The sequence below is a fragment of the Nilaparvata lugens genome, chromosome X (genome assembly GCF_014356525.2).
Source record: "Nilaparvata lugens isolate BPH chromosome X, ASM1435652v1, whole genome shotgun sequence".
NCBI classification, from domain to species: domain Eukaryota; kingdom Metazoa; phylum Arthropoda; class Insecta; order Hemiptera; family Delphacidae; genus Nilaparvata; species Nilaparvata lugens.
Genome location: NC_052518.1, coordinates 17,283,617 through 17,310,343, shown reverse-complemented (window position 1 = coordinate 17,310,343; position 26,727 = coordinate 17,283,617). Strand labels below are relative to the sequence as shown.

The window sequence follows — 26,727 nt, the reverse complement described above, 5'->3', positions numbered from 1 at the left end:
TGTATACACTATTCGTTAAGTTCTGTGAAAACTAACAATCACTGAGTCACTTTTCACAAAACCTTACAAATAAGCGATATTAAATCTTTGCTTCATTGTGACAGAGATTGTTATCCATCATGAAATTAAAGAGTAATCATCCTATTTTTCATACCCCAATCCACCATCGGTATAATACATTTCAAAACAAGAGTAGCCTATTCCATGTAGATCTTCACCATTGGAAACTAAACGTTTTATTGATTTAATCAAAGATTAATAACTATTCTATATTTCTGAATTCCTTACGAGACAGTAAAAAGTAGAAATCGCGCTATGAACAGGAATGTTGAGTAAAAGTTATGAAAATTTTCTAATACACTTTAGACAAGAATTAAAATTTCAAACCATTGTAATAAGTGTTGTTTTGTCAGAAGGTATACTATCAATTCCACCATAGAAAATGATAATTGTGGAAGGAGTTACGAAATAAAATACAATTCATCAATCTGATCGTAAGAACAGCCATCATTGGCATTGAACATCTTCACAAGAGAATCTATTGAGAATAATTTCATTTCATCTATCAATCTATGTTGAAATATGATTATTAAAAGTGCCTTTCGGGTAATAAGGGTAAAATACATTTCGAGTACACATTTTTCATCTTTTACTGGAGAATAACTTGCCTTTCCGAGCGAGTCCTGAAGTAGAAACTATAGTGAAGACCACATTATGACAGTATTATTTGATTTACAATGGTGTTTTTATCCTTGTCTAACATTTAACAAAGTAGATAGTGCTATCCTTTTATAGGTCCGCGACGTTGCTAGCCGTATTTTAATAATGCAGAAATATAATTTATTAACAAAATATTAAATCTCAATAATGAAAATGTATTATTCAATCATTGAAAATTATTCTTTCTTGACGAATAAAATATAATTGACCATTCCAAACAAGAACAGTTAGTATTTCTTCAGATTCACCGGTATCAGCTATGATTTATAGAAGGCAGTGGCAAGTCAACGCTGCCATCTTACCTTTCTTCACTACCATTATAACGTGGATCTCACTACAGTCAATATGAATGAATGAGTAAAACACTCAATAACTTTCCACATTCTGTTAGCAAACCTTGTATAAGAGCTTTTCAAAATCTCTATGCAACTGAATCCTGAATATTCTCTTGGTTTATGAATATCTAGGATCTAATATGTAGCAGAGAGAATTAGATTGAGAATGAGAAATTCTAGTGTTTATAAGGATTTGTCAAATAATAGGCTCGATTTGAAAATATTTCATACATTTAATACAGGAAACTTGGATCTGCAGTATTTCAACACATATTTTATTCTCTTCCATGAAAGATTATAAAGATTATGTAATGAACATATATTTTATATTCTACATACATTCAACAATACTGAGGTTCGATAAGATATTGGGACACAATATTCTGCATTATATATCAATTATCGTCGATAAAAAATATATATATGAATGATTGAAATATAACTAAATATTTTCAAGTCAACTAATAAATTTGTGTAAAACATAATCTCCAATATTAATTCGAAAAATAATTTACAATAACAGAGAAACTTGAGTACACTTGCATGTGAAGTAAGCTAATACCAGCGTTTTTGTGTTACTCTGAAAATTCAAATTATCTAAATTATCCTTAATTATTGAAGTTCTACTGTAATTGATTGAAAATGAGAAGTTGAAAGTGAATTATAGTAAAAATTGTTGATCAAAATATGATTTCAACTTGTAGAGAAGAAATTCCATTATAGGAAGTTCAGAATAGAAAATCTCCACTTCCACTTAAAATAAACGTAATATATAACGAATCTAAGAATTCTTGGCTAATTTACGTCAACAATTATGATAATTATATAGAGAAAATATAATTTTTTCCAAGAAAATTGAGTTACAGTATGTATTGTATTGATCTCCTTATCTTACAAAATGCTGAATTTGTTAAGGTATTACATTTAAATTGTATACCAAGTAAAATTTTTTTCTCAGTTGGAAAAGATTTCTCAGTCGGCATGACTTACTTGAAAAATACAATAAAAAAATTTCTCAACATTCAGTCTAGTTAATAATATTCTCAACGAAACAGACAAGAAAATACAAAATTAAAATTTGTGCATGCACCTCGATTATTATTGTCCGAAATAGAAGGAGAATACTGTGCGTTAATAATTGTTTGATTTTGAAAGATCTATAAAGAGGTGAATTAATATAACCTTAAGACGGACTTTGAAATGACATACACTCAGTAGATTCAAACTAAAGACATCTTCTTCTTCTTCTGACTTAACAGCTTTGCCTCTCGCACAAGAGCCCTCCACACATTACGGACACGCCTTTCGTCTCCATGCTATTATTTATTTGTAGATACAATCACAAATCATATAAATATGATTGGGAAGGAAGAGCAGGCTTGGCCCAAAACTATTCTATTCCCAAATTTTGATAATTCATATAAATAACATAATTAATTATCCCCATCTTTGGAAATCACCCTCCAATTCATAACAGAATAATATTATAATTAATATTATATAACATCGGTTGCGTAGTCTCCCCTCCTGGTCTTCTGCTCTCCATCCTGGCCTTATAAATTGCTTTTGGCACTCGATGTTCTGCCATTCTCTCAACATGACCAGCCCAGAGCAATCTTTTTGATTTAATAAAACGGAACACATTCTCACCTTCAAGAATTTCATTTATTTCATCGTTCGATCAGAACTTAAGACATTTGAGCTGATATTCTCATTATAATGGACATGTTTCCTTATATTTCTTGTATTAATTTTCTATGATATGGGAAAGGGACATACAGTTTGTAAAATTATGTTCAAGATGTTTTTGTTCAGCTGCATTACATATTGTGATTATGCAATCTATATTTCAACAGTCTTGAAGAGCCAGCTGGCCATAAGTTTCTAAGGAAGGTGGTTGATCAAAATATGAGAAGAGAAGATGAATGCAGATTAAAAGAAAATATGAATAGAGAATAATAACGGAGGCTGTGGATCCGAATGGTATATGGACAATACATCCTGTTGTGTCTCCGGTTTGTGAGAGAGGAGGTGGGCAAGTTGTCAACGAGAGAATCGATCCACAGACGGAACTTAAGAGGAGGAAGCATTATTGAGCTGGCTCACCAAGACCATGGACAGACATCCATACCTCTCAACTATCTTGAACTCTCAAATATCAAAGTACTGTAATACAATGATAGTATTTTCATGAATATACCTTCTTTAGATGCTCACCTATTGAAGAGATGTTAAAAAAGGCTCATACCTACTATTTCCCTGTTCTCTGAGTTGACAGAAACGTATCATTCATGCTTTGAGGTTTGCCTTGAACACTGTGGCTTTTTGCTAAGAGAGTATCTGCGAATTTTCACCTGGCTTACCTGGCTCTCAATCAAGATGTACAGCAGGTTGCCACAGAGAATCAGGGATTTAGAAGCAGGCAAATTTGCAAGGACCATGAAGAGATGGCTGCAAGAGAATCCTCTCTACATCCTAGATGAGTTCCTGGAAGCTCATTTGAGGACTTGATAAGACACTACCCAGATGTGACACTGCCAATCCAGGATCCTGGTCATGATGGAAGCGGAAGGTAATAATGGTGAAGGTAATAGAAGGAAAAGCAGACAAGGAAGATTTGGATTCTGATTTTCTAACTGTGGTGAATTAATAATTATTATTAAACGAAAATCCAAATTAAATGCTATATCTTATTTTATATGAATTACAACATTTTATTTGGATTTTCGTTTAATAATTATTATTAATTCATTATCATTTGAATAATTGCAATATCTCAGTAATTTCCATCTGTGGTGAAGCACTTTTTAGGGAAAATTCTAGAAGTGACGATAGCAGTAACCAGGAGGAACTGCAAGACTCGACTGTCAACTTCTCCCCTGTGCGTGGCATGAATGAGGTCATCAACATTTGTCGCAGAAATGTATCAGGTGCTGCCATCGCATCATCGAATCTGAGGAGAGACGAGGCGACCTCCTTGTCTCGCAGCGAACAAGTCGTCAAACTGAACAAATTCAACCACGACCGCTTGGCCTCCAAGCAATAACGTCCAAATAATTGACCTTCAATAATGTACACGGATCATCGAATCACTGAGTCAGTTGGAGAGGACGAAGAAGAGCTGACAGAGGATAGAGTAAGAGTGAGGAGAGAATCGCATGCAGTTGAGCGGAGGAGAACGGAGAGTAAATATGCCAATCCTTGTAGATTATGATGATGATGACATTATCCAAGCCTCTCCAGCTTCCAACGTGAACGCAACATGCAACAACATCAAAAACAAAACCCAACAATTTGTCTACAACATCCGTCACCAAAGTCCTGTTTGGTGGTTTGTGAAGAAATACTTGTCCCTGATTCTGATTGTGAGACCATTGCCCGACGAGTTGTCAAACCGATCCGACAACTCAAAACTGTTTACTGGCTTTGTTTAGGGAAGTCGTGAGAACTTGAATGCTATGAACAGAGTCATCAACGACATCGATCAGGAAGCACCAAAACGAAATCACTGAGAGTGATGGGACTGACGTTATCTATTTTGATGAGCCTTTGGGTGCACAAAATGTGGAAAGAGAAGTTTCACATCCCAGTTCTTCCGAAAAAACTGGTCATGATGTGACGGGCAGGGAATTGAGAATACCACAGGTGTTGTAGGTAATGTTAGTAATATTACCAGTAACGATGATAATGTTGTCAGTTCCTCATGTCCGAGAGAATTCTAGACGAACCTGAAATCTAACCAGCCCTCCTGCCTCCTTCCGCACATGAGCAAGACAGAGATCTCCCACCAAACATGTGAAGCCTGTCGAGAATGTAAACTCGTCAACCGGACGTCCAAGTATTGAAGAAGATTATATTCCTATTGTACTTTTGAAAACCGAACTGCCACGTCAGTCCTAGAAAAATATCGGCAAAGAATCACGGTGATAGATTGAGTAATCAAGAACGAATCCTCGAAGTAATGATGTGGAAAGTGAGGATTTTGACTGTGCCTAAAATTGCTGTCGGTTGCTTTTTAAAGACAAAAGATGAGATGTACTCCTGCAAGCAGCAGCTAAAATGAGAGCAGCCGGCAAAGTTATTGCAGGGAAACACCTAACGAATCAATAAAGAAGAAAATCTCACAAGAATGAGGTCAGGACCAGTCAACAGTTTCCTCTTTTGATTAATTCGGAGTATACAGTATATATAAGATTATTCAACCCATCGCAAGTAGTTGAAGGACATTGTGGTGTTTCGAACTCCACTTAAACTGTGGATCCGTGGTGTCCTAATTGAAGCAGTTGCAGGTGGAACCATCTCGAGAGGTTTCCTTCGCCAAATAAAACTATCGATAGTTTCTAATATTGGACTTCAGTTCTTAGCAGTGAAGATATAACCTATTTTTTGAAAATTGAATAATTTAAGATATTTATCTCGGGCCACTCCCGTGTTTTGGATAGACACGTTAAGCCGTCGGTCCCGGCTGCCTAAAAAGCAGTGGCTAGGTCTTGTCAGAGGCCCTGAAATTGATCAGTTGCGACCTGAAAACTCTGACACCAGATCTGAGTCAGCCAGCCAGGTCACTTCGATATTATAATTATTATTTATAAAATTTGGGAGTAGAGCAGTTTTGGTTTAGGCCTGTTGCTCTCGCTCAGTCATATTCATATATTATTATGATTTGTGTTTGTATTAATGAATGAAATAAATGAGGTTCTATTTGAGCAACTAAGTTTATCATTCAAATATTGATACTGGTATAATAAAAAATCACATATTAAGATTGATATAATATAATATGAATCAATCCTCAAGATTGATATGATTTGAAATAAATATTGCTCCTACAGTGATGACTGATAGTAGTAATAACGAAATAGATAAATAATCAATATTAGTTCTATACAAATATATAAATTGCGTGTGTCATAGAAGATGATTGTATAAACTAAATCAATAAAAATTAACAAAACAAATACATCTTTAATATGATATGACGAGATATTACACGAGAAGGTGAATATCATTTAACTTACTTCAATGTGTTTTATTAATAAATGATCTAATCTCATACTAAGGGGTGGATAAATGAATCGACTTGAATAAAAAAAAAACAAAAAACAACAGTACTAATCAAACTAGAAATTATAAAACTAATATGTGTTCTAGAGATATTTATAGCTTATTTACAGAAAAAATGAGAAATAATTCGATTGAACATGACAAATTAATATTAATGCCTTTTGGTAACAATAAAACTTATCTACAGAAAATTGAGAAATAATTCGATTGAACATGACAAATTAATATTAATGCCTTTTGGTAACAATAAAACTTATCTACAGAAAATTGAGAAATAATTCGATTGAACATGGCAAATTGATACTAATGCCTTTTGGTAACAATAGAACTTATCTACAGAGAAATGAGAAATAATACGATTGAACATGGCAAATTAATATTAATGCCTTTTGGTAACAATAAAACTTATCTACAGAAAATTGAGAAATAATTCGATTGAACATGGCAAATTAATACTAATGCCTTTTGGTAACAATAAAACTTATCTAAAGAAAAAATGAGAAATAATCCCCCTGAACATAGCAAAAGCACTAATGCTTTTTGGTAATAATACCATATAATAGAGATCAAACTTGACTTTTTCACAATTGAAACATTCTTTCCTCACAATAAAGCTACTAAGAGTACCCGCGAATAACTATCATTATTCTCTCAAAACCACTTACAGGCTTACTACAAAATAACTTAACAAAGTTATAGCACCATCGTGACACTTCAGAAGGTATTGGTGAATAAGTTGGATAAAATAGACATTACAAAATATACTAGTATCTAAAACCATCAAAATACACTCTTCCTTAGTGTTGGGTCTAAATAAGCTACATTAGTGTACAGTGTACATAGTAATAAGGAACTTCCTAGTGACAAAAATTTAGTTATAGAATACATTCACCTAGATTTGTATGAGATCTGAGATAGTGCGTTTGTTTAATAATGGTGATCATGCTTAATAGAACCAAAAAAGAAAATAAAAAAATCATGCTGAATAGAAGCAAAAAATGAAATAAAATTTGTCACCTGGTCATATGGAACTTATAATAATATATTTATCTCATATTGATCAGGATTTTACAGTTTCAAATTATAATTCAATGAACAGTCATTTGTCATTGGCAGAAAGATTCTTTATTTGTTTGTTTTCAATATTGACTGTAGCTTTCCTCTATTTAATAACAAACGTGTGCTCGAGCGATAGATAAAAATGTTATTGCATACTCGAGGTGACTTTCATGTTTAGCATTGACGGATAGTTTATTTATACCCCAAAATTATCTTTTTGGGGAGAGCTCGTTTGATAGGACTGATAGTAAAGTCCATCTGATCTAGTGAAGAGGATAGGCTTGTTTTTTATAGGTTTTTTCTGTCGCAGTTCGGGCAGTATAAAAAAAGAATTGTATTATTGGAGAAGACAATTTTGTCCGATTCATTAGTTCAGATAGTTTGATCTTTTATTTTAATTTGTAAAGTCGCGTCTATCAGTGAATTCCAAACGGAAGGGCATCTTGAAAGGTAGGTGTTTTTTTGTTGAGATCCATTTCATTTTATTACCATAACAATTGAAATCTTTGCAGCCAAGCGAGTAGCGTTCATATTTCTTTATTCAAGAATTTTTTAAATATATATTTCAAATTGAAATAGTCCAATCATAATATTCAACCATATTACATTCCGGGACAGGTGTCTTCCTGGGACGGGTCCTCACATAACCTTGCAGAGGGTAGAGGATAGGCTTGTTTTTTATAGTTTAAAAAAAAAATTGCTCAATAGAAACCATTGCGTCATGAAACCCCCTACCAACAGAGTTTGGCATACAGTTTGCTGATGTCATTGTTATCACACTTTTTGCAAATCGACCACTGGTGAAAGCTTTCTTATTCACTGTTGTGCCGGGTGATGAGCTGTCCACTCGGCGTCCATGATGGTTCTTCTTCTAATGCCTGAAGAGACCAACCGTATGCGAAGGGATATTCTCCTTGTTACCCTCACTTTCTCGTGTAGCCCATTCAACGCATGCAGTTGTACATCCTTTAGCATTCTTGTTTCCTTTACAACATTCGTAGATCGATGTTCGATCGAACTGTGGCCGCAGTTTCCCCCAGTGATACAGACACTGCTCAGAGGTCAAATACCTCCCATCTTGTGAAAAAAAGTCACAATGCCACACCTGAAACATTTCCTGCCTCCTTGGCACTCACTGAGCTTCTTCAGGGATGTTGCTGCGGGAATCTGCGCCTTGAAGTCCGGGTTAGAGTTTCGTTTTATGAGAGTTGTCCCATAGTTGAAGAATTTGGGCGCAAATTCCCTAGCGTTCACATCTAACCCAATGATTGGTTTGGTCGAACTGCTCACTTGCCGCTGTCTTGATTGGGCTTTTGCTTCTTTTGTAGAGGTGAATGTTGTGGATGGTCTTGGAGTGATTGATGGATGGCTTGAAGACAATGGCGTGGCCAGAATAAATGGAGCTTTACACAGAGTATCCCATCCAGAGGAGATCATCAGGGTTTATGACGCACTGCTGCAAGTGATGGATGATGGTCATATCCACACCGGATATCCCCTATACCCCCATACCAACAGAGTTTGGCATACAGTTTGCTGATGTCATTGTTGATCACACTTTTTGCAAATCGAGCACTGGTGAAAGCTTTCTTATTCACTGTTGTGCCGGGTGATGAGCTGTCCTCTCGTCCGCGAAGGGATGTTCTTCTTGTTAGCCTCACTTTCACTCGATGTTCCGCTGCTTCCACCGTCTTCAGCACAGGTGGCTAGGAATTTGCCGTTCGGGCAGAAATCCATGTCAAGAACAGCGCCGCCATGTCCTTCGAGTGACGTCATCATCCAGGGGTGCGCGAAGTTGGTCGGCTTTTTAAGAATAAGAATATGTTGTTTGCCATTAAACAATCAAATTGTATTCCTTGCTTCGTTCGTCACAAACGAAGCAAGGAATGTTTGGTTGCGCCGCCAGATTTGCTTAACTGTTGCTGCTGTTGCTTGTGTTGTTTGCGACGCGCGTTGCCTGCGCCATTCGCGTGATGAACGTCCTGCATATGCGCGAGCACTTGCTTGCTGCCGACGCCGCCGCTTGCACTCTGCTCACCCACTAAGCTTCCAGATCGATAAAAGCACTTAGTTTTGTATCTTCTGGAATGCCGATGTCAGAATGTCTTCGATGTTCTTCAGATTGAATTGAATGTACAAACAACTTAAACGAACTTGGATAGTATTGACCAAACTGTTCATTCTCTAATAATACAATTTTTTTTAAACTGCCAAAACTGCGACAGATAAAACGGTATTATAAAAAACAAGCCTATCCCCTTCACTAGATCAGATAGACTTTACTATCAGTCCTATCAAACGAGCTCTCCCCAAAAAAGATAATTTTGAAATATAAATAAACTCAATGCCAAACATGGAAGTCACCTCGAGTATACAATAACATTTTTCTATCTATCGCGCGAGCGCACGTTTGTGGTATATAAACTTAATTACCTATTTTGTGCGGTATATAAACTTAAATACCGTAATACTGTAAGTAGTAAATTTTGAGCGCATTTTTCAAATCTCAAATCTTTCCCTCGATCTTTTAAATGACAAATGAGAAAAAATAAAATAGGAAAAATTCAATATAGTGATATATCAAGTAAGCATGATAGAATTGGGGGGAATTCAGAGAAAATAATAGCTGAAAACGAAATGAATAAAAAATTAAGGTATCACTAGATTTGAATAACATAAAATTGTGACTAGTACATTTTGAGCGCATCTTTCAAATCTCAAATCTTTCCCTTGATATTTTAAATGACAAATCAGATTTATGGGACGACTGGATGATTACCACTCTATGAACACGAAAAATAAGATTGAGAACAAGATTATTCTTCTTGACCAGTAGAAAAAAGTTTAGTTGCACATCAATTTTATGGTTTATTTCTAACACTTACACTGACTGGGAATTTCATTGTAGGTGATACCACACTGGGATAAGACTTATTCAAACAAGTTTACATATATCTACGGACAATGGAACCAATAGGTTCAATCAATGCGACAATACAATGATTACATAAACATCAATGGTTTAGAGATACAATTATGTCTCAGGGTAACCTACTACCACTCTTTCAACAAGGTGGACAATCACATTTTCTGTGAATAATTGAAGATTACCGAATACTGCAGCAGCTGTTACTGAGGATGCTTTTAGTAATCTGGACTGCCAGCAGCAGAACTGTTTGGGTTATCCAGCTTCTGTCGTTTCTTCGATTTTATATCGGCCAGAGTTTGTTCAATTGATCTTATATCCTTCTTATTCTCGCTTGGAACTGGAAAACAAAATTTAGATTCAAATATATCCAAATGGATTCAATTCAACATTTATTTGAATATATTATTGAATGAATCGATATATGATATGTGCGAAATTAGAGAAAGTGCAAAAGAAAAGGATAGAATAGAATAGTTTTTATTGAACAAAATTAAATAAAATATACATGGATCTTGTGAAGTAAGTGAGGTAAAAGAAAGTGCAATATACATTATTTCTGTAAGAAGTGTTTCTTGAGTTCCTTTAGGGATTGCAGCAACAGCTGCTTCTTATACTTTAGTAATTTCTTCTTCAAAATAAGAGTATCTCCAGTAGCAGAGATCTGCAGCAACTGCTTTAAACCCATTTCAGCAAGATCAGCTGTTGGTGAAGACACTTATACACGGTCCTTGATGAAGCCACCAAGGTAAAAACCGCATGGCGTTAGTAAGGTGAGAATTACGTAGAGTTTGGACACTTGCAGCCTATCCAGTTTAACTTACTCTAGTGGTTGCGGCACGCACATGCAAACTGGTGCAAAAAAAAATCTGGTGTGGTACACTCACACAACTTTCCTTGATCATTGATCTATAAGCCTCATTAACGAGGATAATTTGGGGGAATAACATTATATGCCGATTGGCGGCTAAATAATTTAAACTACGATTATACTATTGTTATTGAGTTCAGAGTACATTTTCCTTTGTTTGAATTATGGAATTTGAGGATTTTTTAGAAGTTGTCAGAACAGATGTTCTACAAATAAAATATCGACATGAGTTCTTTTGAATAAAGTGCTCTACCTACCTACCTCACGCACGAGAAGGAGGTTACAAAGTAAATTTCTCAAGGATGGGGTGGACCCCCTGTTAATTTCTCAGGGAGGAGACTCATGCCAGTTAATAGAGCTGATTTATAACTATACAGGGTATGAATTTGAAAAAAATCGGTCAAGTCATTTTTGAGAAAATCGTGATAGAAATTCAACAAAATTCATTCTTCTCAGGAATATTACGGAGCTCCTGCAATTTTCCCAGAAATGAATTCAGAGTCATGTCAGTTGATAGGGCTTATAAATAGCTATCTAGGGTATGAATATGAAGAAAATCGTTAGAGCCGTTTGTTTTCGAGAAAAACATGGTTTTTTAGCTAATATCCGCCATTTTGAATCGAATTTTATTGAATTTCTTACCGTCGGATCCTCATGGGATAAGGACCTTAAGTTTAAAATTTCAAGTCAATCGGTTAATTAGGAATGGAGTTATCGTGTTCACAGACACACACACACAGATCAACACCCAAAAATCATGTTTTTGGACTCAGGGGACCTTGAAACGTATAGAAAACATGAAATTAGGGTACCTTAATTTTTTTTGGAAAGCAATACTTTCCTTACCTATGGTAATAGGACAAGGAAAGTAAAAATACTGTTTGAGATGCTTTTTCATGAAACTGTAAGTTTAATGCAAGAAATATTATAAAGAGTTGAATCTCCAATATTCATGTAAACATAGTGTTTCCGAACTACCTACCAATATTCTAGGGCAATGTTCCTGGGTACGAAACATATCTAAATATTATAATTTAAAAACTTTCTAAAAGTCCTTAGTTACTCACCCAGCTGCCATTTCGTTTTTGCACTGTATTTTTATAAATAACTCAAGAAATACAATTTTAAAAGACCGTCATTTCGTCTCATGAATTAAAAAAATTGTCATAATTTTGTAGCTCTGCATAGTTGTCATGAATGATTGTGCGAAGTTTCACTTTCTGTTCAGTCATTAATTGGAAAATACAGTAAGTGAAAAAAATACAAAATGGCGGCTAGGAGAGTAACTAAGGACTTTCAGACAGTTTGAAAATTATATTTAGAAATGTTTTTTTACCCAGGAACATTGCCCTAGAATATTGGTAGGGAGTTGGGAAACAGCCTGTATAAACTCTGTATAGTAGAATAGACCTACTTACCGAAGCCATAGCTTTTGTTGGTCTGAGTAACCCTTGCAGCATCTTTGGCAACTTCAGTGCCAATTAAATGCTGGTACTTAATTTGGTAATTGGTCTTTGGTATTATTTTTCTCGGTCTTGCCTTACGTTTTGACTTCTTTGCGCACTCTTCAGCTGCTTTTGCTTTTTCAGCAAGCTTTCTCTGTAATAAATCAATGTATTGTAATTAAAAAAAGAAGTCTTTCTGAATAAGACGTGTCCATTTATGCCTAAGGTAATAATATTACTACTAATAATGATTTGCGGTCAAATACATTTATTGATTCGAATATATAATATTAGAATACCCTATTCCACCCTCTAGGTTTCCTAATAATTGCGAAGTATTGCTACAACGCGGACTAGCTACAGTCGGATATGGGTCGGGGTCAGTAGCCGTACTGAACAGGTGGAGTTACCGGACCTACACTTCTCCCTCTATCCTGATTCTTTACCCTCTGCTTCTTTCGCGAGATTTTTAATTTCAGGGGAAGAGTGTTTGTCCGTGCCGTTGCTGGCCGATTCGGCCTCGGCCTTTGGAATACAGGGTGGGTATTAAGGGAGATTAAGATAACCCTATACAAGGAGACGGATCTGACTATCAGATCCCTACCAATAGTTCTATTTATAAAGGTAGTACGCAATCTGAACCAACTGCGAATTGACGGCGAGCAAGCTGTACCTGCAACCCCGGGATGTGGTTTTTCTATGGGGTTTAAGGTGAGAGCTATGGGGTAAAGGTATGACGGAACTATGGAGTTATTAGTAGTATTTAAGATGTAGTTAAATAGGGCACGGTATAGGGTGTAAGCTATAGAGAATAGGGTGCAGGGTATGAGGTATACGGTATAGGGTATAGGGAACAGAGAATCAATAATAAGATTATTATTCTCTACAGCAAATAAATATCTGCTCAATAATCCGCAATCTGAGAATTGCGCTCTAGCTCTCAGCAGGCTGGACCTGCTAGCTAAACATAGTATATCTATTTCAATTTTATGATAATTAAAGTTTGGAGGATGAGGTTTCGGGTGTCGGATTTCTGAATCGCGAGCCTGCAGCTGCGAAAGGATTTTCAGCAATTCTGAAACTGCTAAACAGGATTTCCGCGGTGACTGCGCGCCGGTTATTAAGGGCCAATCTGTGACTGCCCTTAAGGGTATGGGAATCACTCTCAATCGTCCGAAACGCTTTTAAATTAATAGTCACTATGTCGACTATTATGAGAGAATAGGGAAGGGTTTACAAGGATTCTCCTAAGCTTCTCGCTGGTCTGAGAACCGCGACTGGGTCGATCTCTAATCTGTGACTGAGATCCTGCTCTACATAAGGTTTCCTACACCTCTCGCTGGTCTGAGGACCGCGACGGGGACGATCTCTAGTCTGGAACTGAGATCTCGTGCTAAACAGGAAAGGAAAAATTAAGGGAAAGAAAGAGAGAGGATGCCGCAGTCTATGAACTTCGGCAAGGGAGTCCTCAAGCTGTACCTGAGAGCTAGAAGGATTTTAGAATAGGGAAAGTGAAGAGAAAGTAAGAGAAAGGATGCCGCAGTCTAGAAACTTCGGCGAGGAAGTCCTCAAGCTGTACCTGAGAGCTAGAAGGATTTTAGAATAGGGAAAGCGAAGAGAAAGTAAGAGAAAGGATGTCGCAGTCTACCAACTTCGACAAGGACGAACTCAAGCTGCACCTGAGTTCTCTAGGAAAAGGATTGGATTTTTCCTACTTGGAATTACAGCAAGTCAGGAACTGCTGAGCGAATTTAAAATACAGGGCCACTCTATAGTATGAAAACTAAGCAAGGAAAATTTACCATAAATGATAATAATCTCTCTACAGGGATAAAAATTAATCGAGAAAACTTTTCTCAAAAAGAATAGGGATTTTCCCACAAGAATAAAAATTAATTGAGAAAAACTATTCTTAAAAAGGACAGGGATTTCCCTACAAGAATAAAAATTCAATGGAGAAAAATTACTCTTTAAACTGAAGGCCACTTTACTACAGAGAAGGAAAAATATACGGACTACCAGTCCTGACATACAATTACCTGAATCGACGTGGATACTGATACGGAGAATAGCGAACCGATTCCCACTTCCCGTATTATAATTAAAAACGTCGTGAAGCGACAGAGTCGAGACTTATAAATTAAGTACTCAAAAATAACCCGCTACAAGAGCCTAGTTAAATTTCCCACTTAACTGTTTGTAGTACAAACTTAAGATCCCTTACAGGTTTCAAAACCAAGAATAACTCGTTCTCCCCCAGTGATACGAATTTAGGAAAAATAACCGACAAGAGAGAAAATCCCCCAGGAAGTTCTATCTTCGAGTTGTCCGGAACTCGTCCTACAATATTCTATATTAACACAAAGTAGAATAATTCCCCTAGAAATAACTAGTACCGGGAACGTCGTAAGGAGAGGAGATTCGCGACCCGATCTCACGCTCAACCACCGAACAACTGCTTCTCTCCCAGGTCTTCTTGAAGCAGCACCGGGTTGCTGAAAATTAGGAGGCCGGGGGAAAAGCCGACCAATGGGAGTCTGAAAAGACGATCACGCCACTAGTCATGTGACAGGGTTTGACTCAGCTGCTCCTGATGTTAAGGGTGCAGCTAATGATGACAATGATACTAATTACTACACTAAATCAGGCCGGTAAACAATATTTCTCACCAGAAATTACAAGAAGAACGATACCGACTCAACTCGGTAGTTGCCTATCGCTTTGATGATACGGCTGCTGCTAATGCAATACTAGATACGAGAACGCTCAGAGTGGTAAACAAGATCTGGAAATTTCTAGTTATAATGAATCTGTTGCTGATGATTTATAGGGGTTGACGGCGATGGTGATGATGCACATACACAACTACAAGTCCAACAAAATATATCTGGAAGTCGACCCTATTCTTATTCTAAAATAAAATAAATTTGCTAAATTATACATTAGACGACGGCTCTACGTCCGTCACAAAAATTCACTTTGTGACAATAAATACAGTTCTAATAACGTATTTCATAAGGGCTACTTGATTTGTTACTTGAAAAATAGTCCCATAGTACACTTTTTATAAAAAAACTTTCTTATATAAAATCCAAAAACAACTAGTTTCAGATGTTTTTAAAAACTAGAAAATGGATTGAACATCCGAAACTAGTTGTTTTAGTATTTTATATGAAAATGTCTTTTTTTTAAGGGTACTATTTTTCTAAAGGGGAATATTTTTCAACTGAAATAATATTATAGATTTTACACATTATTGAGAAACATTTTGGAATGTTTATTGAATTCCGATTTTGAGATTGAATACAAAGCAAATTGATTGAATGTTATTACTACGGATTTTTTAATTTTACTTCTGACTTTAATATAATTTGAAATATTGGAGACTGTGAATACATTTTATAATTGGGAAATATCATAATAACGTGGTTTTTCAAACGGTCAATGAATATAAATAGTATATATGACAAACAATTTCAGATTTTCTTTCTGCTTGTACATTCACCCAATGTTTAGGGTAATCACTCAGACTGTAGAGTGATCCTTGAAGTAAATTTGATGAAAAATCGAACAAAAAGTATTTAGAATATTTAGATACAGTAGTTTGAACTGATGGAACGGTAATGTGGTAAGTTCATGTCTTCAATCTTGTATTCTCCTATAAACGTTATGACTTATGACGTTATGAGATTACCATACTCCTCTGAAGCATTTCACGAGGAACATTCCTGATTGTTCATTACCACAGACAAGAATGAATCTGTGGCATAACTCAATGCTTCATGTGTACAAATGTATTAATCTACATTTGGGGTTTTCAACTGAAATCTTCCTAGAGACCTACAGTGACGATGAAATTCTCACAAAAATTGTATAGATGAAAATGACCGCATTTAACAGACGTTAAATTTGTTCTTTCATTGATCTATGTTGTGATTTGTCTATGCCAACATCAAAAGATATGAAGGATGTAAGGTGCTACATACCACATAAAAGTTTTATATTCTTAAAATATCATCTTCCCACATTACTGTGTTGATAAATTATGAGAATGTGATACTTTTGTACGTTCTTTCTATCTACTAGGGCTTTATAATTATATACATAAAATTACATATCATTATTGATTTTTCAGATTGTATGGACGGATTTAATAAACTGAATTTTGGAAGAGAAAAGCCTAAATAATTTTGAACTGTAAATCGTCATACAAAAAAAATAGTTTGTTCTGTTTAAAATTAGCTAGTTGACCGCTGAATCCACCATTGTACCGTTGAAGTTTCACGGATCCTTATATCGATATTATTAAGCATGTTATTTTCAATTATAATGATGAACATATTTTTTTAGATTATCTGTACAGGGTATAGTTTAATATTTTAGTAGTCTATTCATAGTTATATTCATAGTAAGCATAATATCATCTTAAAAGTCAATTATAATATTGAATAGAACTTTTTCAAGATTTTCTGAACAAAATACATTATTATTGAATATCGTGAGTTCTGGAAAACGAAAAGAGTACCGTAATACTTACTTTTTCAGCCAATTCCTTTGCTTTCTCTTCATTCCATTCTTCGCCATTTCTAAGTGTAGCGATTTCATCATCACATGGAGGATAATCTCGTTTATAAACCATTGTATGTCGATCATAGCCTTCTGCTCCAAATGAGTATGCTGTCATGCCAGCTATTTCAGCTACGTCGTGACTGCGATAAATGAAAAAGATCAATAAATACAGTAATCATAGAAATCTAGGGGGAAAAATCAAAACAGTTTATTGTCAAAAAAGTAATACATGTCATAGCAAAGTAGAAAAACAATTATTACTGAAATCTTGTTAGAAAAAGTCTGTCAAAATGAACATTTCAAAAAATGTTGAAATGAATTTTGAATGATTGTGACAAGAAATTGATTTAGTTTCATGAAATAAGAACACAACAGAAATGCTTGATCCAAGTGACTGATTTTCAAAAAAAAACAACAATTATCAGTCCAGTGTTACTCAATATTGTAGGTTTTTGACATTTAAGATTGAATCGATCAAAACAAGTTTTGTAAGTTCTTATTTCTGAAGAACAACATTTGTATTATACTTTCGATGTGATGAGGTTTGTCTTGTCGATATGCTGTAAACCTCTGAGTTGCATTATCATTTTCATGTAATACATTCTCAATAACTTAATAAAACATTACAATTTAATACTTACATAATACCACGGAATACATGATCCATAGGTTCGAACTTCAGTCTTTTTTCGTTTTCATCCTTCTGAAAGAGATTAATCCTTTCCTCGACCTGAAAATTAATATATATTATGACGGAAAGCAGTAAGAAAAATTGTTTATAAGGATGTTTCTGAGTCATTAGACAAGTGCTTTTGAGCTATCAAGACATTTAACTGTATAATATATTTTTGACGAAGGTTCTGGATTATGATCCAATACGTATGTTTCACTTATTGATGCTTGAAAAAAATCTTCATTTGAAAATCATTTAATCAGTTCATTTATAACATAAAATAATAACACAGCAAAAATATAAACATTTGAAATAAGAGTGACCAACCCTTCAGCCCAATTCGTAAATAAATATCAATAATCTTTAGATAAATTACAGCCTACAAGATCTCGTGTAACATTGACTTATATAAATCAATGAGAAAAATATTCCTAGTTACTTTGCAACATCGTTGCAAAAATATGCCTACTAAAAAGAGATGAAATATCAGATTCATGCAAAATGAGAAATTTGAAACATTTATCTAATTTTGATGTTATTATCAAGAAATAGAAAGAAAAATAAAAATCTTAGTACCCTTTTTGAAATATTCAATCACAACATGTTTCGGACATTGATGCCATTTTCAAGAAATATGTGAGTTTGAATCTCTCTTGGAATCAAAATCTATGCAACCTATTGTTAGAAAATTTTATCTGAACTCCAATATCTTACCCAAATACCAATCAAGAAGTCTTTGACTTCAACTGACTAATTCTGTTTTATCTGTACAATTAATTAATTCTAGATTCTTCAATTATTGAATATAATTGAAAAACAGGCCTGTGTGTGAACAACTGATGTCGTGTGAATATAATGTGTAGACCTATGTGAATGATTAAAACATTCAAATTGATGTGAATTCAATGTTATTCATAGAATGATGAGAATTTTATTTTGCACTTTTCTATTATTTTTTAGTTGATGGTTATTTCATTTTATTTATCAAATGAAGTTATTTCTGTAATTATAAATAAGGTAAATTATGTAAACAGACAATTATTTTTTGTCATAATTTTTGTATTGATGTGCATAATAAATACATTTTGAATTGAATTGAATTTGAACACACATAATTGAATAATAAAAACACAACATTATGTTGTCTAATTCAATTTTTAGAGTTTCATTTATAGACAGTTTCAACTTCCTCAGAAACTGACAATGATGCCATGAAAATTGAAACCTGTATCAATAAAACTATATACTCAAATATAACAATATAGGATTTGGATATTTTTCCAATTTCTATATTATCCTACAGTCCAATTTCTATTGACACTTTTCTTTTAATAATCAAAGCTTTTTCTAACCTTCCTCCTGAATTTACAAAATTTTTCTTTCTCCTCACTCCGCATACGTATCATATCCTCTCTTTGCTCTGAAACATATAGAAAGTATATTGCAAAATTAAGAGAATTACAAAAGACGCTTGAGAAAATATTTGGATTTTTATCGTGGAACTGGCCCAACGTGGAACTGTTGTATAAAAGAAAAATGACACAATGATTTTTATCTGCAGGCATATTCATGAATATTCTGTATGTGGCTTTCATTGATTATTCCACACACACTTATTTTAGATTAATGCAAAGCACTTTACAGTTTTCAGTCTGCAGTTGATTATCAACTATCAAACATCTAGAAAACTTTGAAGAAATATTTCATTCAAACTAAAATGCGAGAGTGATAATGGTTGACGTCGGTCCCGGCTGCCTTAAAAAGCAGTCGTTGGGTCATGTCAGAGGACCTGAAATTGATTAGTTGCGACCTGAAAACTATGACACCAGACCTGAGACAACCAGGTCACTCGATATTATTATTACGTAGGCTAATTCAATTTATCCTTTTTTAGCTGCGTTAACACAAAACTTCAGCAGCTCAAGCTTATGGTCATCTTCCCTTTCATCATATCAAGCTTCATGTGAATCTTAATAAGGCACACACTAAATTAATGGTCCTTGGGTTTTGTTTGTTCCATAATAATTCATATAATGAATAGTATCACTTTCAAGAGTATTGAGGTTGACAAGTGCTTGGATAAAACGAATCACATCTACATAAAAGCTTACAAACAATCCACATCTCAACTGAATCCATTCTTAAACATTATATAGTCGACGTTTTATATACACTATTTATCAACAATACATCTCTTATGGATAATGAATAGCACACCAACTACTTGTTCAATTGCGGTGGCAGCTGGCAACTTACCAATTATTTCAAGGCCCACATGAGTGGGTTTCCCTTCATGAAGAGCCACCCTACGGAATAGGGAAACTCATCAATTCCCTCTATCCCTTGTATAGAGTAGAGCAAAGTAGTACTTGGATTGATTGGTAGGGAGTTAGTTATAAGACTGAATTAATTTTGCAAGTCTTCATTCAAAGTCTACATTTTTGTAGACACTGTAATAATAAAGTTTTGGCAGTAGGCAGAAAGTGGAGCAGAAGTTTGCTTATTTTAAATAGCGGTCAATTGAAATGGCTATTATAATAATGATGGGACTGAAGCAATCCACCATGACTGTATATCATGAGATAGCTGGAATTTTAATCTTTCTATTCTAAGGTGTCATCAGAAGTGGGTGAAGGTGCAACGCAAATTTGCGTAAGAAGAAATAATTTCAATAACAAAAATGCTATACTTCTCCAACAATCCTCTATATATATAATCGTTGCACAATGTGCAAGTTGCTTCTATTCCAATATGGCACCCCATCGATGTGTTTCTTGCCGTCATCAACTGTTGCACCGGTCAATAGCTCCAGAGAAACTAATGGCATTAAGAAGAAGTTTGCATGTCAATTGCAATGGCTATTAGACCAATGAACAGATTAGTACTTGGACTTCACCCTTATGCAATAAAGAAACTAACAGAAAATTCATTTTGTATAAAAATAACGTGATGACTTTTGGTGAATTACAATTTCTCAGCAAATTTGCGTTACATCTCCACCCACTACATGATGATGCCTGAGAATGGAGGGATACCAACTTCGAACTATTCCATTAAATTAGTCATCAAGGATAAGTCCCAACTTCGAACTATTCCATTTAATTAGTCATCAAGGATAAGTTCCACCTAATGACAGCCATTTACTAAACAGCCGTGACCATCAACTAAAAAAGCAAACTTCCCTGTCCCACTCTGTATTTACTACCAAAGCTTCATTATTGCAATGTCTTTATCTAAAAAACGAAGGCCTATTATAGAGGAACGGAGGAGACTTGAAAAGATAATTTTGCAAATTAGTTCAGTCTTACAACCTACCTAATTTATCTTGTCAGCTCTTCTCTGTAACCTGCTAACCCGTTTAAAATTCTGACAGAACCTATCTTAGAAATATTACCATAACAAGAACTTATTATTAGCAGATGTTAGAATGATTTTGTCAAATCTGAATTATAATGTGATATGTGGTAACTTTCTATGTGATCGTTCCAAGTTTCCATGACAATTTTTGGTGATATTATAGAAATTTAAAAAGGAGGGAAATCAAAATATTTTGTTACTAACAATTTACTGACACCTTATCCTAAAATGATCGACTACATCCAGAAGTCAAAGGCTTTATGATGACGTTTATAGAGCACCATACCTACCAGGTCTCAAAACAGGATGCTCATAGTCTTGAAATTTATAAGAACCTTTTGAGGTTCATGAGAGCTCTTTGCTAAGTTCTGAGATGTTGCGTTTCGGCAGACATGCTCGTTGGCACTATGTACCTAAATGAATAAAACGGCGGTGATGGGTACGTTTTTTGACAAAATTTTAATAATTGGAAATATGATTATCCAATTGGAAATTGTGAGATTTCAATTAATGAAGACAAATTGTTGAATAATAATTCTCAAATTATATTCCTCACTTAAGAAAATAAACAAAAATAACTTAATACAAATGAATAATATAGACTAACCTTCTAGGTTAATAGTAGGCTATAGCATAATATTTACGATGTAAATGTTAAAGGATACAATATATTATTTCTTTGAATATTCCAGTCATCTTACACTGCATAATACTTACGGCAATGAGAAAATCGTGCCAACGAACACACAAAGACACCACTTAACAATAATTTTTATTAAATTCTTAGGCATTCGAACTCAAATAGCTCGTCTAACAAAATCCAACTTGCTACAAAAACTTTGCCCAGATTGGCGGTAAAACTGTAGGACAATCTAACCTCAAAACTGTCCTTTGAAATACATTTTTTATTATTTAAATTTTAATGTGCATGGCTAATTTATTATTTTCCTCATTTGTAATATTTCATTACTTTATAAACTGTCAAAACTAAATTATAACAAAATATTATGTACTATTATAGTACTATTACATTATCATGTACAAACTATTTATGAAATGATTACTGAATGTGGCGCGGGATTTGTATCATTACAGTTCTTATTATAATTTATGCAAAATATTTCTCCAATAAAACCTTGATGATGAATAATCAGATGAAAATAGTCTATGAAAAATAAAAAAACCAAATAATCATTACCTAATTTAATTTGAACATCATATAAAAAGGTACTTTACTCTCTGAGTGACTGCAAAGGAGAAAATTTTGTTTGATGCGCAATTGAGCAAGAGGGCTAGTTGTGTTTGTTTTCATCAAATTATCAGGACACTTTATCAAGTAGGGAACCTTCAAAAATTAAAGCAACACTGATTGATAGATGAATTTCAAATGTTAGAATAACAATTCTCGTTGAACCAAGCTGTATTTAAAAAAAACAACGCCTCCAAATAGGTAATTCACCTCTTCTAAGGTGTATTCGTAAAGAGCAAACATAACCTCTTATTCAAACAAAATAACGAATTCATAATTCAACTTACTTTTCATGAGCTCTCGTTGATCATCACTTACAGATGGTGGTTTATCCATGGAATTTATAATAGAACTCAGAAGATCCATATTAATCAAATTGAAAGCCTAAAAAAATAAGACAACTATACAAAATAAAGCGGTGCGTAAACTGCAAAAAAATACAGGCAATCACGGAGCAGCAGTGAGCAATTCCCAGATGCCCAGACCCCAGATAGATAAGGCGGGACGTTGAGAGCAGAGCATAGAGGTGCCAAATTACGGGAAATAATGGAACTGAAACAATTCATGCATTTTGCAAAATCAAGCAAACTCAAACCTTCTCTTTTTAATATGAGGATCAAAATTCGACTAGTAATTCATAATATGCTTGGTAAATGAATTACAGCAATTAATTCATTTTCATCAATTATTGGATCCAAGCTCCAAAGCTTGATAAAAGCCTACAGAGTAATCATAAATATTACAAAACATCGCTAAAGAATGAAACTGCAGCAAACAATATTTAAGCCTTGTACACACGTCCGTACAGATTCGCGCGAACAATCGTATGTACACATGCCTCAACATTCACTGTACGTCCTTGTGGACGCGATCCACGTTTGCCTCGGCATTCAAAAAGCTATCTGATTTGCAGACGACACGAAGCAACATGACAACAATGACAACATGACAACATCACAACATGACAACAATGGCGTCATTCCATCATTGAAGATAGTTATCACAAATTGCAGCAGTATCATTTTATTTCAATGACTTATATAATAAAATCAAAAATAAAACTTGACAAACGATGTTGGTGGGTTGAACGATTGTAGGTTGAAGTAAGGAAATAAATTGCTACATGACATAAGATTGACAATTCAAACTTTATTAGGATGTCAAAACATTATCTTGTTAATATACTGAATCTAATTCAACTAGTTATCTAAACAAATGATATCATCATGAGGGAAGCAATAACTCCACAAGAACGGCTCTAACTTTGAGATTCTTGGCATTAGGCGATTCATTTGTTGGTTTCCAATATCTATTCTGAATCTCAAAAAAAGAAAATTTCTACAATAATTCCACAAGTTTTGATGACCTAATCAAAGCACTTAACACTGTCTCACAAAATTGACAGTCTTCTTTGAGGAAATTAGCCATAAATTGGATCAAATACTAAATTGCTGCCCATTTTAAACTAACTCTGCTCATACACATGACAAAACAAGATTCTCCAAAAGATTAGCTAGAAGATTTACCTTCAAGGGAATACTAGTTCAAAGTTTGAATAAATCTCTCTATAGATAGCCTAGCTATCTAAAACGTATAATATCATATCGAAGATTACAATTTTAATTAACAACTCTGATTGATAACATGAAACAAACACAAGATGATTTGATAGCCACAGTAAAATAATATTTGAGCTATACTTTCTTGTAGGAACCCTGTAGAGAAGCTTTTTTCACTTAAATTATGCAGTTCTGAATTTGTTAATCATGATACAAATATACTCCATGCATGTTTCTATTTAAATATTTGACAATCCACATATCCTACAAAATTACAAAAATCCTACAATTGACAATTAGTTATTGGATCATAATTTGAATTGTCATTCATCAACCTAATTCATTGGAATTAGGTTATGACGCCTTCAATGTTTACGTTTTGCCTCACCCGTATGGCAAAATCGCGTCCACACGTACATTCAATGCTCGCCCGAGGCGCCTTTGAGCACGCCAAAATACCGACAGGGTTCCGGTTCGCCCACATGCCTCAGCGAACAGTGTCCACACGTGCGAATGCAAGCCCATACACGTATGCTCACCCGAGGCAAACGTACATGTGTACACCGTTTTACATTTTGTTTTGACCGTTTTAGCCTGGTCCCTGGTGGCCTGGTGGGGTTTTTAGGCCTATAATGAGCATAGGTAATGACTATTTATTATTTTATTTTTCATAAACTATTTTTAGCTGATCATTCCTCATGGTTTATTGGAGAAATAATTTTCATAAATTATAATAATAACTTGGTAAAGAGTAAATGAAGAAACATAATATATTACCCTATCCTAATATATGTCTACTTCTTTTGTTTTCTGTCCTTTACAAATTCAAAAAGACTTTTGCCGCCCTTATCTGCTTCAAGATGGAAATATATCATATTAAAACGGTGTACACACGTACGTTTGCCTCGGGTGAGCATACGTGTATGGGCTTGCATTCGCACGTCTGGACACTGTTCGCTGAGGCATGTGGGCGAACCGGAACCCTGTCTGTATTTTGGCGTGCTCAAAGGCGCCTCGGGCGAGCATTGAATGTACGTGTGGACGCGTTTTTGCCATACGGGTGAGGCAAAACGTAAACATTGAAGGCGTCATAACCTAATTCCAATGAATTAGGTTGATGAATGACAATTCAAATTATGATCCAATAACTAATTGTCAATTGTAGGATTTTTGTAATTTTGTAGGATATGTGGATTGTCAAATATTTAAATAGAAACATGCATGGAGTATATAATTTGTATCATGATTAACAAGTTAAGAACTGCATATGTTAAGTGGAAATAGCTTCTCTACAGGGTTCCTACAAAAAAGGATAGCTCACATATTTTACTGTGGTTATCAAAAATCATCTTGTGTTTGTTTTATGTTATCAATCAGAGTTGGTAATTAAAATTGTAATCTTCAATATGATATTATACTGAATGAAAAAGACTAAGAAATTGTCAAAAAACCACTGATTTATTGATAATTAGAAAGACCGGTTTCGGTTATTACACCATTGTCAATCTCTGATAAACAATATGATAAACAAGAAAGTTTATCAGAGATTGACAATGGTGTAATAACCGAAACCGATCTTTCTAATTATCAATAAATCAGTGGTTTTTTGACAATTTCTTGGTCTTTTCCATTCAATATGAATAATTACCACAATATCAACTTCTCAACTACACAAAAAGTGATTTCATACGTTTTAGATAGCTAGGCTATCTATAGAAAGATTTATTCAAACTTTGAACTGGTATTCCTTAAAGGTAAATCTTGAAGCTAATCTTTTGGAGAATCTTGTTTTGTCATGAGTTGGTTTAAAATAGGCAGCAATTTAGTATTTGATTCAATTTATGGCTAATTCCGTTGAAGAAGACTGTCAATTTTGTAGAACAGTGTTAAGTGCATTGATTAGGTCATCAAAACTTCTGGAATTATTGTAGAAAATTTTATTTTTTTTGAGATTCAGAATATATATTGGAAACCAACAAATGAATTGTCTAATGCCAAGAATCTCAAAGTTAGGGCCAATCGTTCTTGTAAAGTTATTGCTTCCCTCATGATGGTATCATTTGTTTGAATAACTAGTTGAGTTAGATTCAGTATATTAACAAAATAATGTTTTGACATCCTAATAAAGTTTGAATTGTCAATCTCATATCTTATGTCATGTAGCAATTTATTTCCTTACTTCAACCTACAATCGTTCAACCCTCCAACATCGTTTGTTAAGTTTTATTTTCGATTTTATCATACGTAATTAAAATAAATGATACAGCTGCATTTTGTAATAATTATCTTCAATGATGAAATGACGCCATTGTTGTCATGATGTGGAAAATTTACATCTACCATAATCTTCGTGTCGTCTGCAAATCACATAGCTTTTTGAATGCCGAGGCATACGTGGAACGCGTCCACATGGACGTACAGTGAATGCCGAGGCATGTGTACATACGATTGTTCGCGCGAATCTGTACGGACGTGTGTACAAGGCTGAACAGAACCTTAGATCAGTTACTTCTATAGAAGTTCTATAACTGGTCTAAGAACAGAACAGCTGATAATGAAAATACTATGCAGACAATGACAGCTGACAATATACAGCTGGGCTGCAGAATAATGAGGCCGGCTACACTACTCATTGGCTACTCGAGCGCCCTCTACATTGAAGATTGTAAATGAGCTGGCAAACGGGAATCCAGCACTATAATATTTACTATAAAAATGTATAAGATAACATTTTATGACCAGTAAATTATAAATGGTAGTAGATTGGAATAGATTTATGGTATAAGTTATCCTGTTCCCATAGGAATTATCTTATTTTATCTTAATAATTAGTGAGGACTTCGAGTACTCTCGTTGTACAACTCGTTGGTGCTCGACGTTGGATACTTCGAAACGACTTG

The 26,727-nt window shown here is 34.5% G+C and overlaps 1 protein-coding gene across 2 annotated transcripts; it reads right to left on the bottom strand.

Annotated features, from left to right (window-relative positions):
* Positions 1-1,268: 1,268 nt before the first annotated feature.
* Positions 1,269-22,756, bottom strand: LOC111049443 (sperm-associated antigen 7 homolog). 2 transcript variants are annotated; one of them, XM_022335515.2, is made up of 6 exons: positions 22,556-22,756; positions 19,015-19,082; positions 17,631-17,719; positions 16,958-17,129; positions 12,394-12,574; positions 1,269-10,444 (listed from the first exon to the last, which is right to left on the bottom strand). In XM_022335515.2, exons 1-6 carry the CDS (start codon positions 22,632-22,634, stop codon positions 10,323-10,325), a joined length of 711 nt encoding a protein of 236 aa, XP_022191207.1. In that variant the 5' UTR covers positions 22,635-22,756; the 3' UTR covers positions 1,269-10,322. The 2 variants fall into 2 exon arrangements, with proteins under 2 accessions (XP_022191207.1, XP_022191208.1); XM_022335516.2 differs by lacking the exon at positions 22,556-22,756 and adding an exon at positions 21,737-21,827.
* Between the last annotated feature and the right edge of the window lie 3,971 nt (positions 22,757-26,727).

What these genes read in the sequence shown, in the direction of transcription:
- LOC111049443 (XM_022335515.2), bottom strand. Translation starts at nt 22,634, where the DNA reads ATGGATCTTCTGAGTTCTATTATAAATTCCATGGATAAACCACCATCT. An exon ending in TTTGTAAATTCAGGAGGAAG is followed by an intron (nt 17,720 to 19,014) that starts GTTAGAAAAAGC and finishes ATTAATTTTCAG; the next exon opens with GTCGAGGAAAGGATTAATCT. An exon ending in CAACAAAAGCTATGGCTTCG is followed by an intron (nt 10,445 to 12,393) that starts GTAAGTAGGTCT and finishes TTTGTTTTCCAG; the next exon opens with TTCCAAGCGAGAATAAGAAG.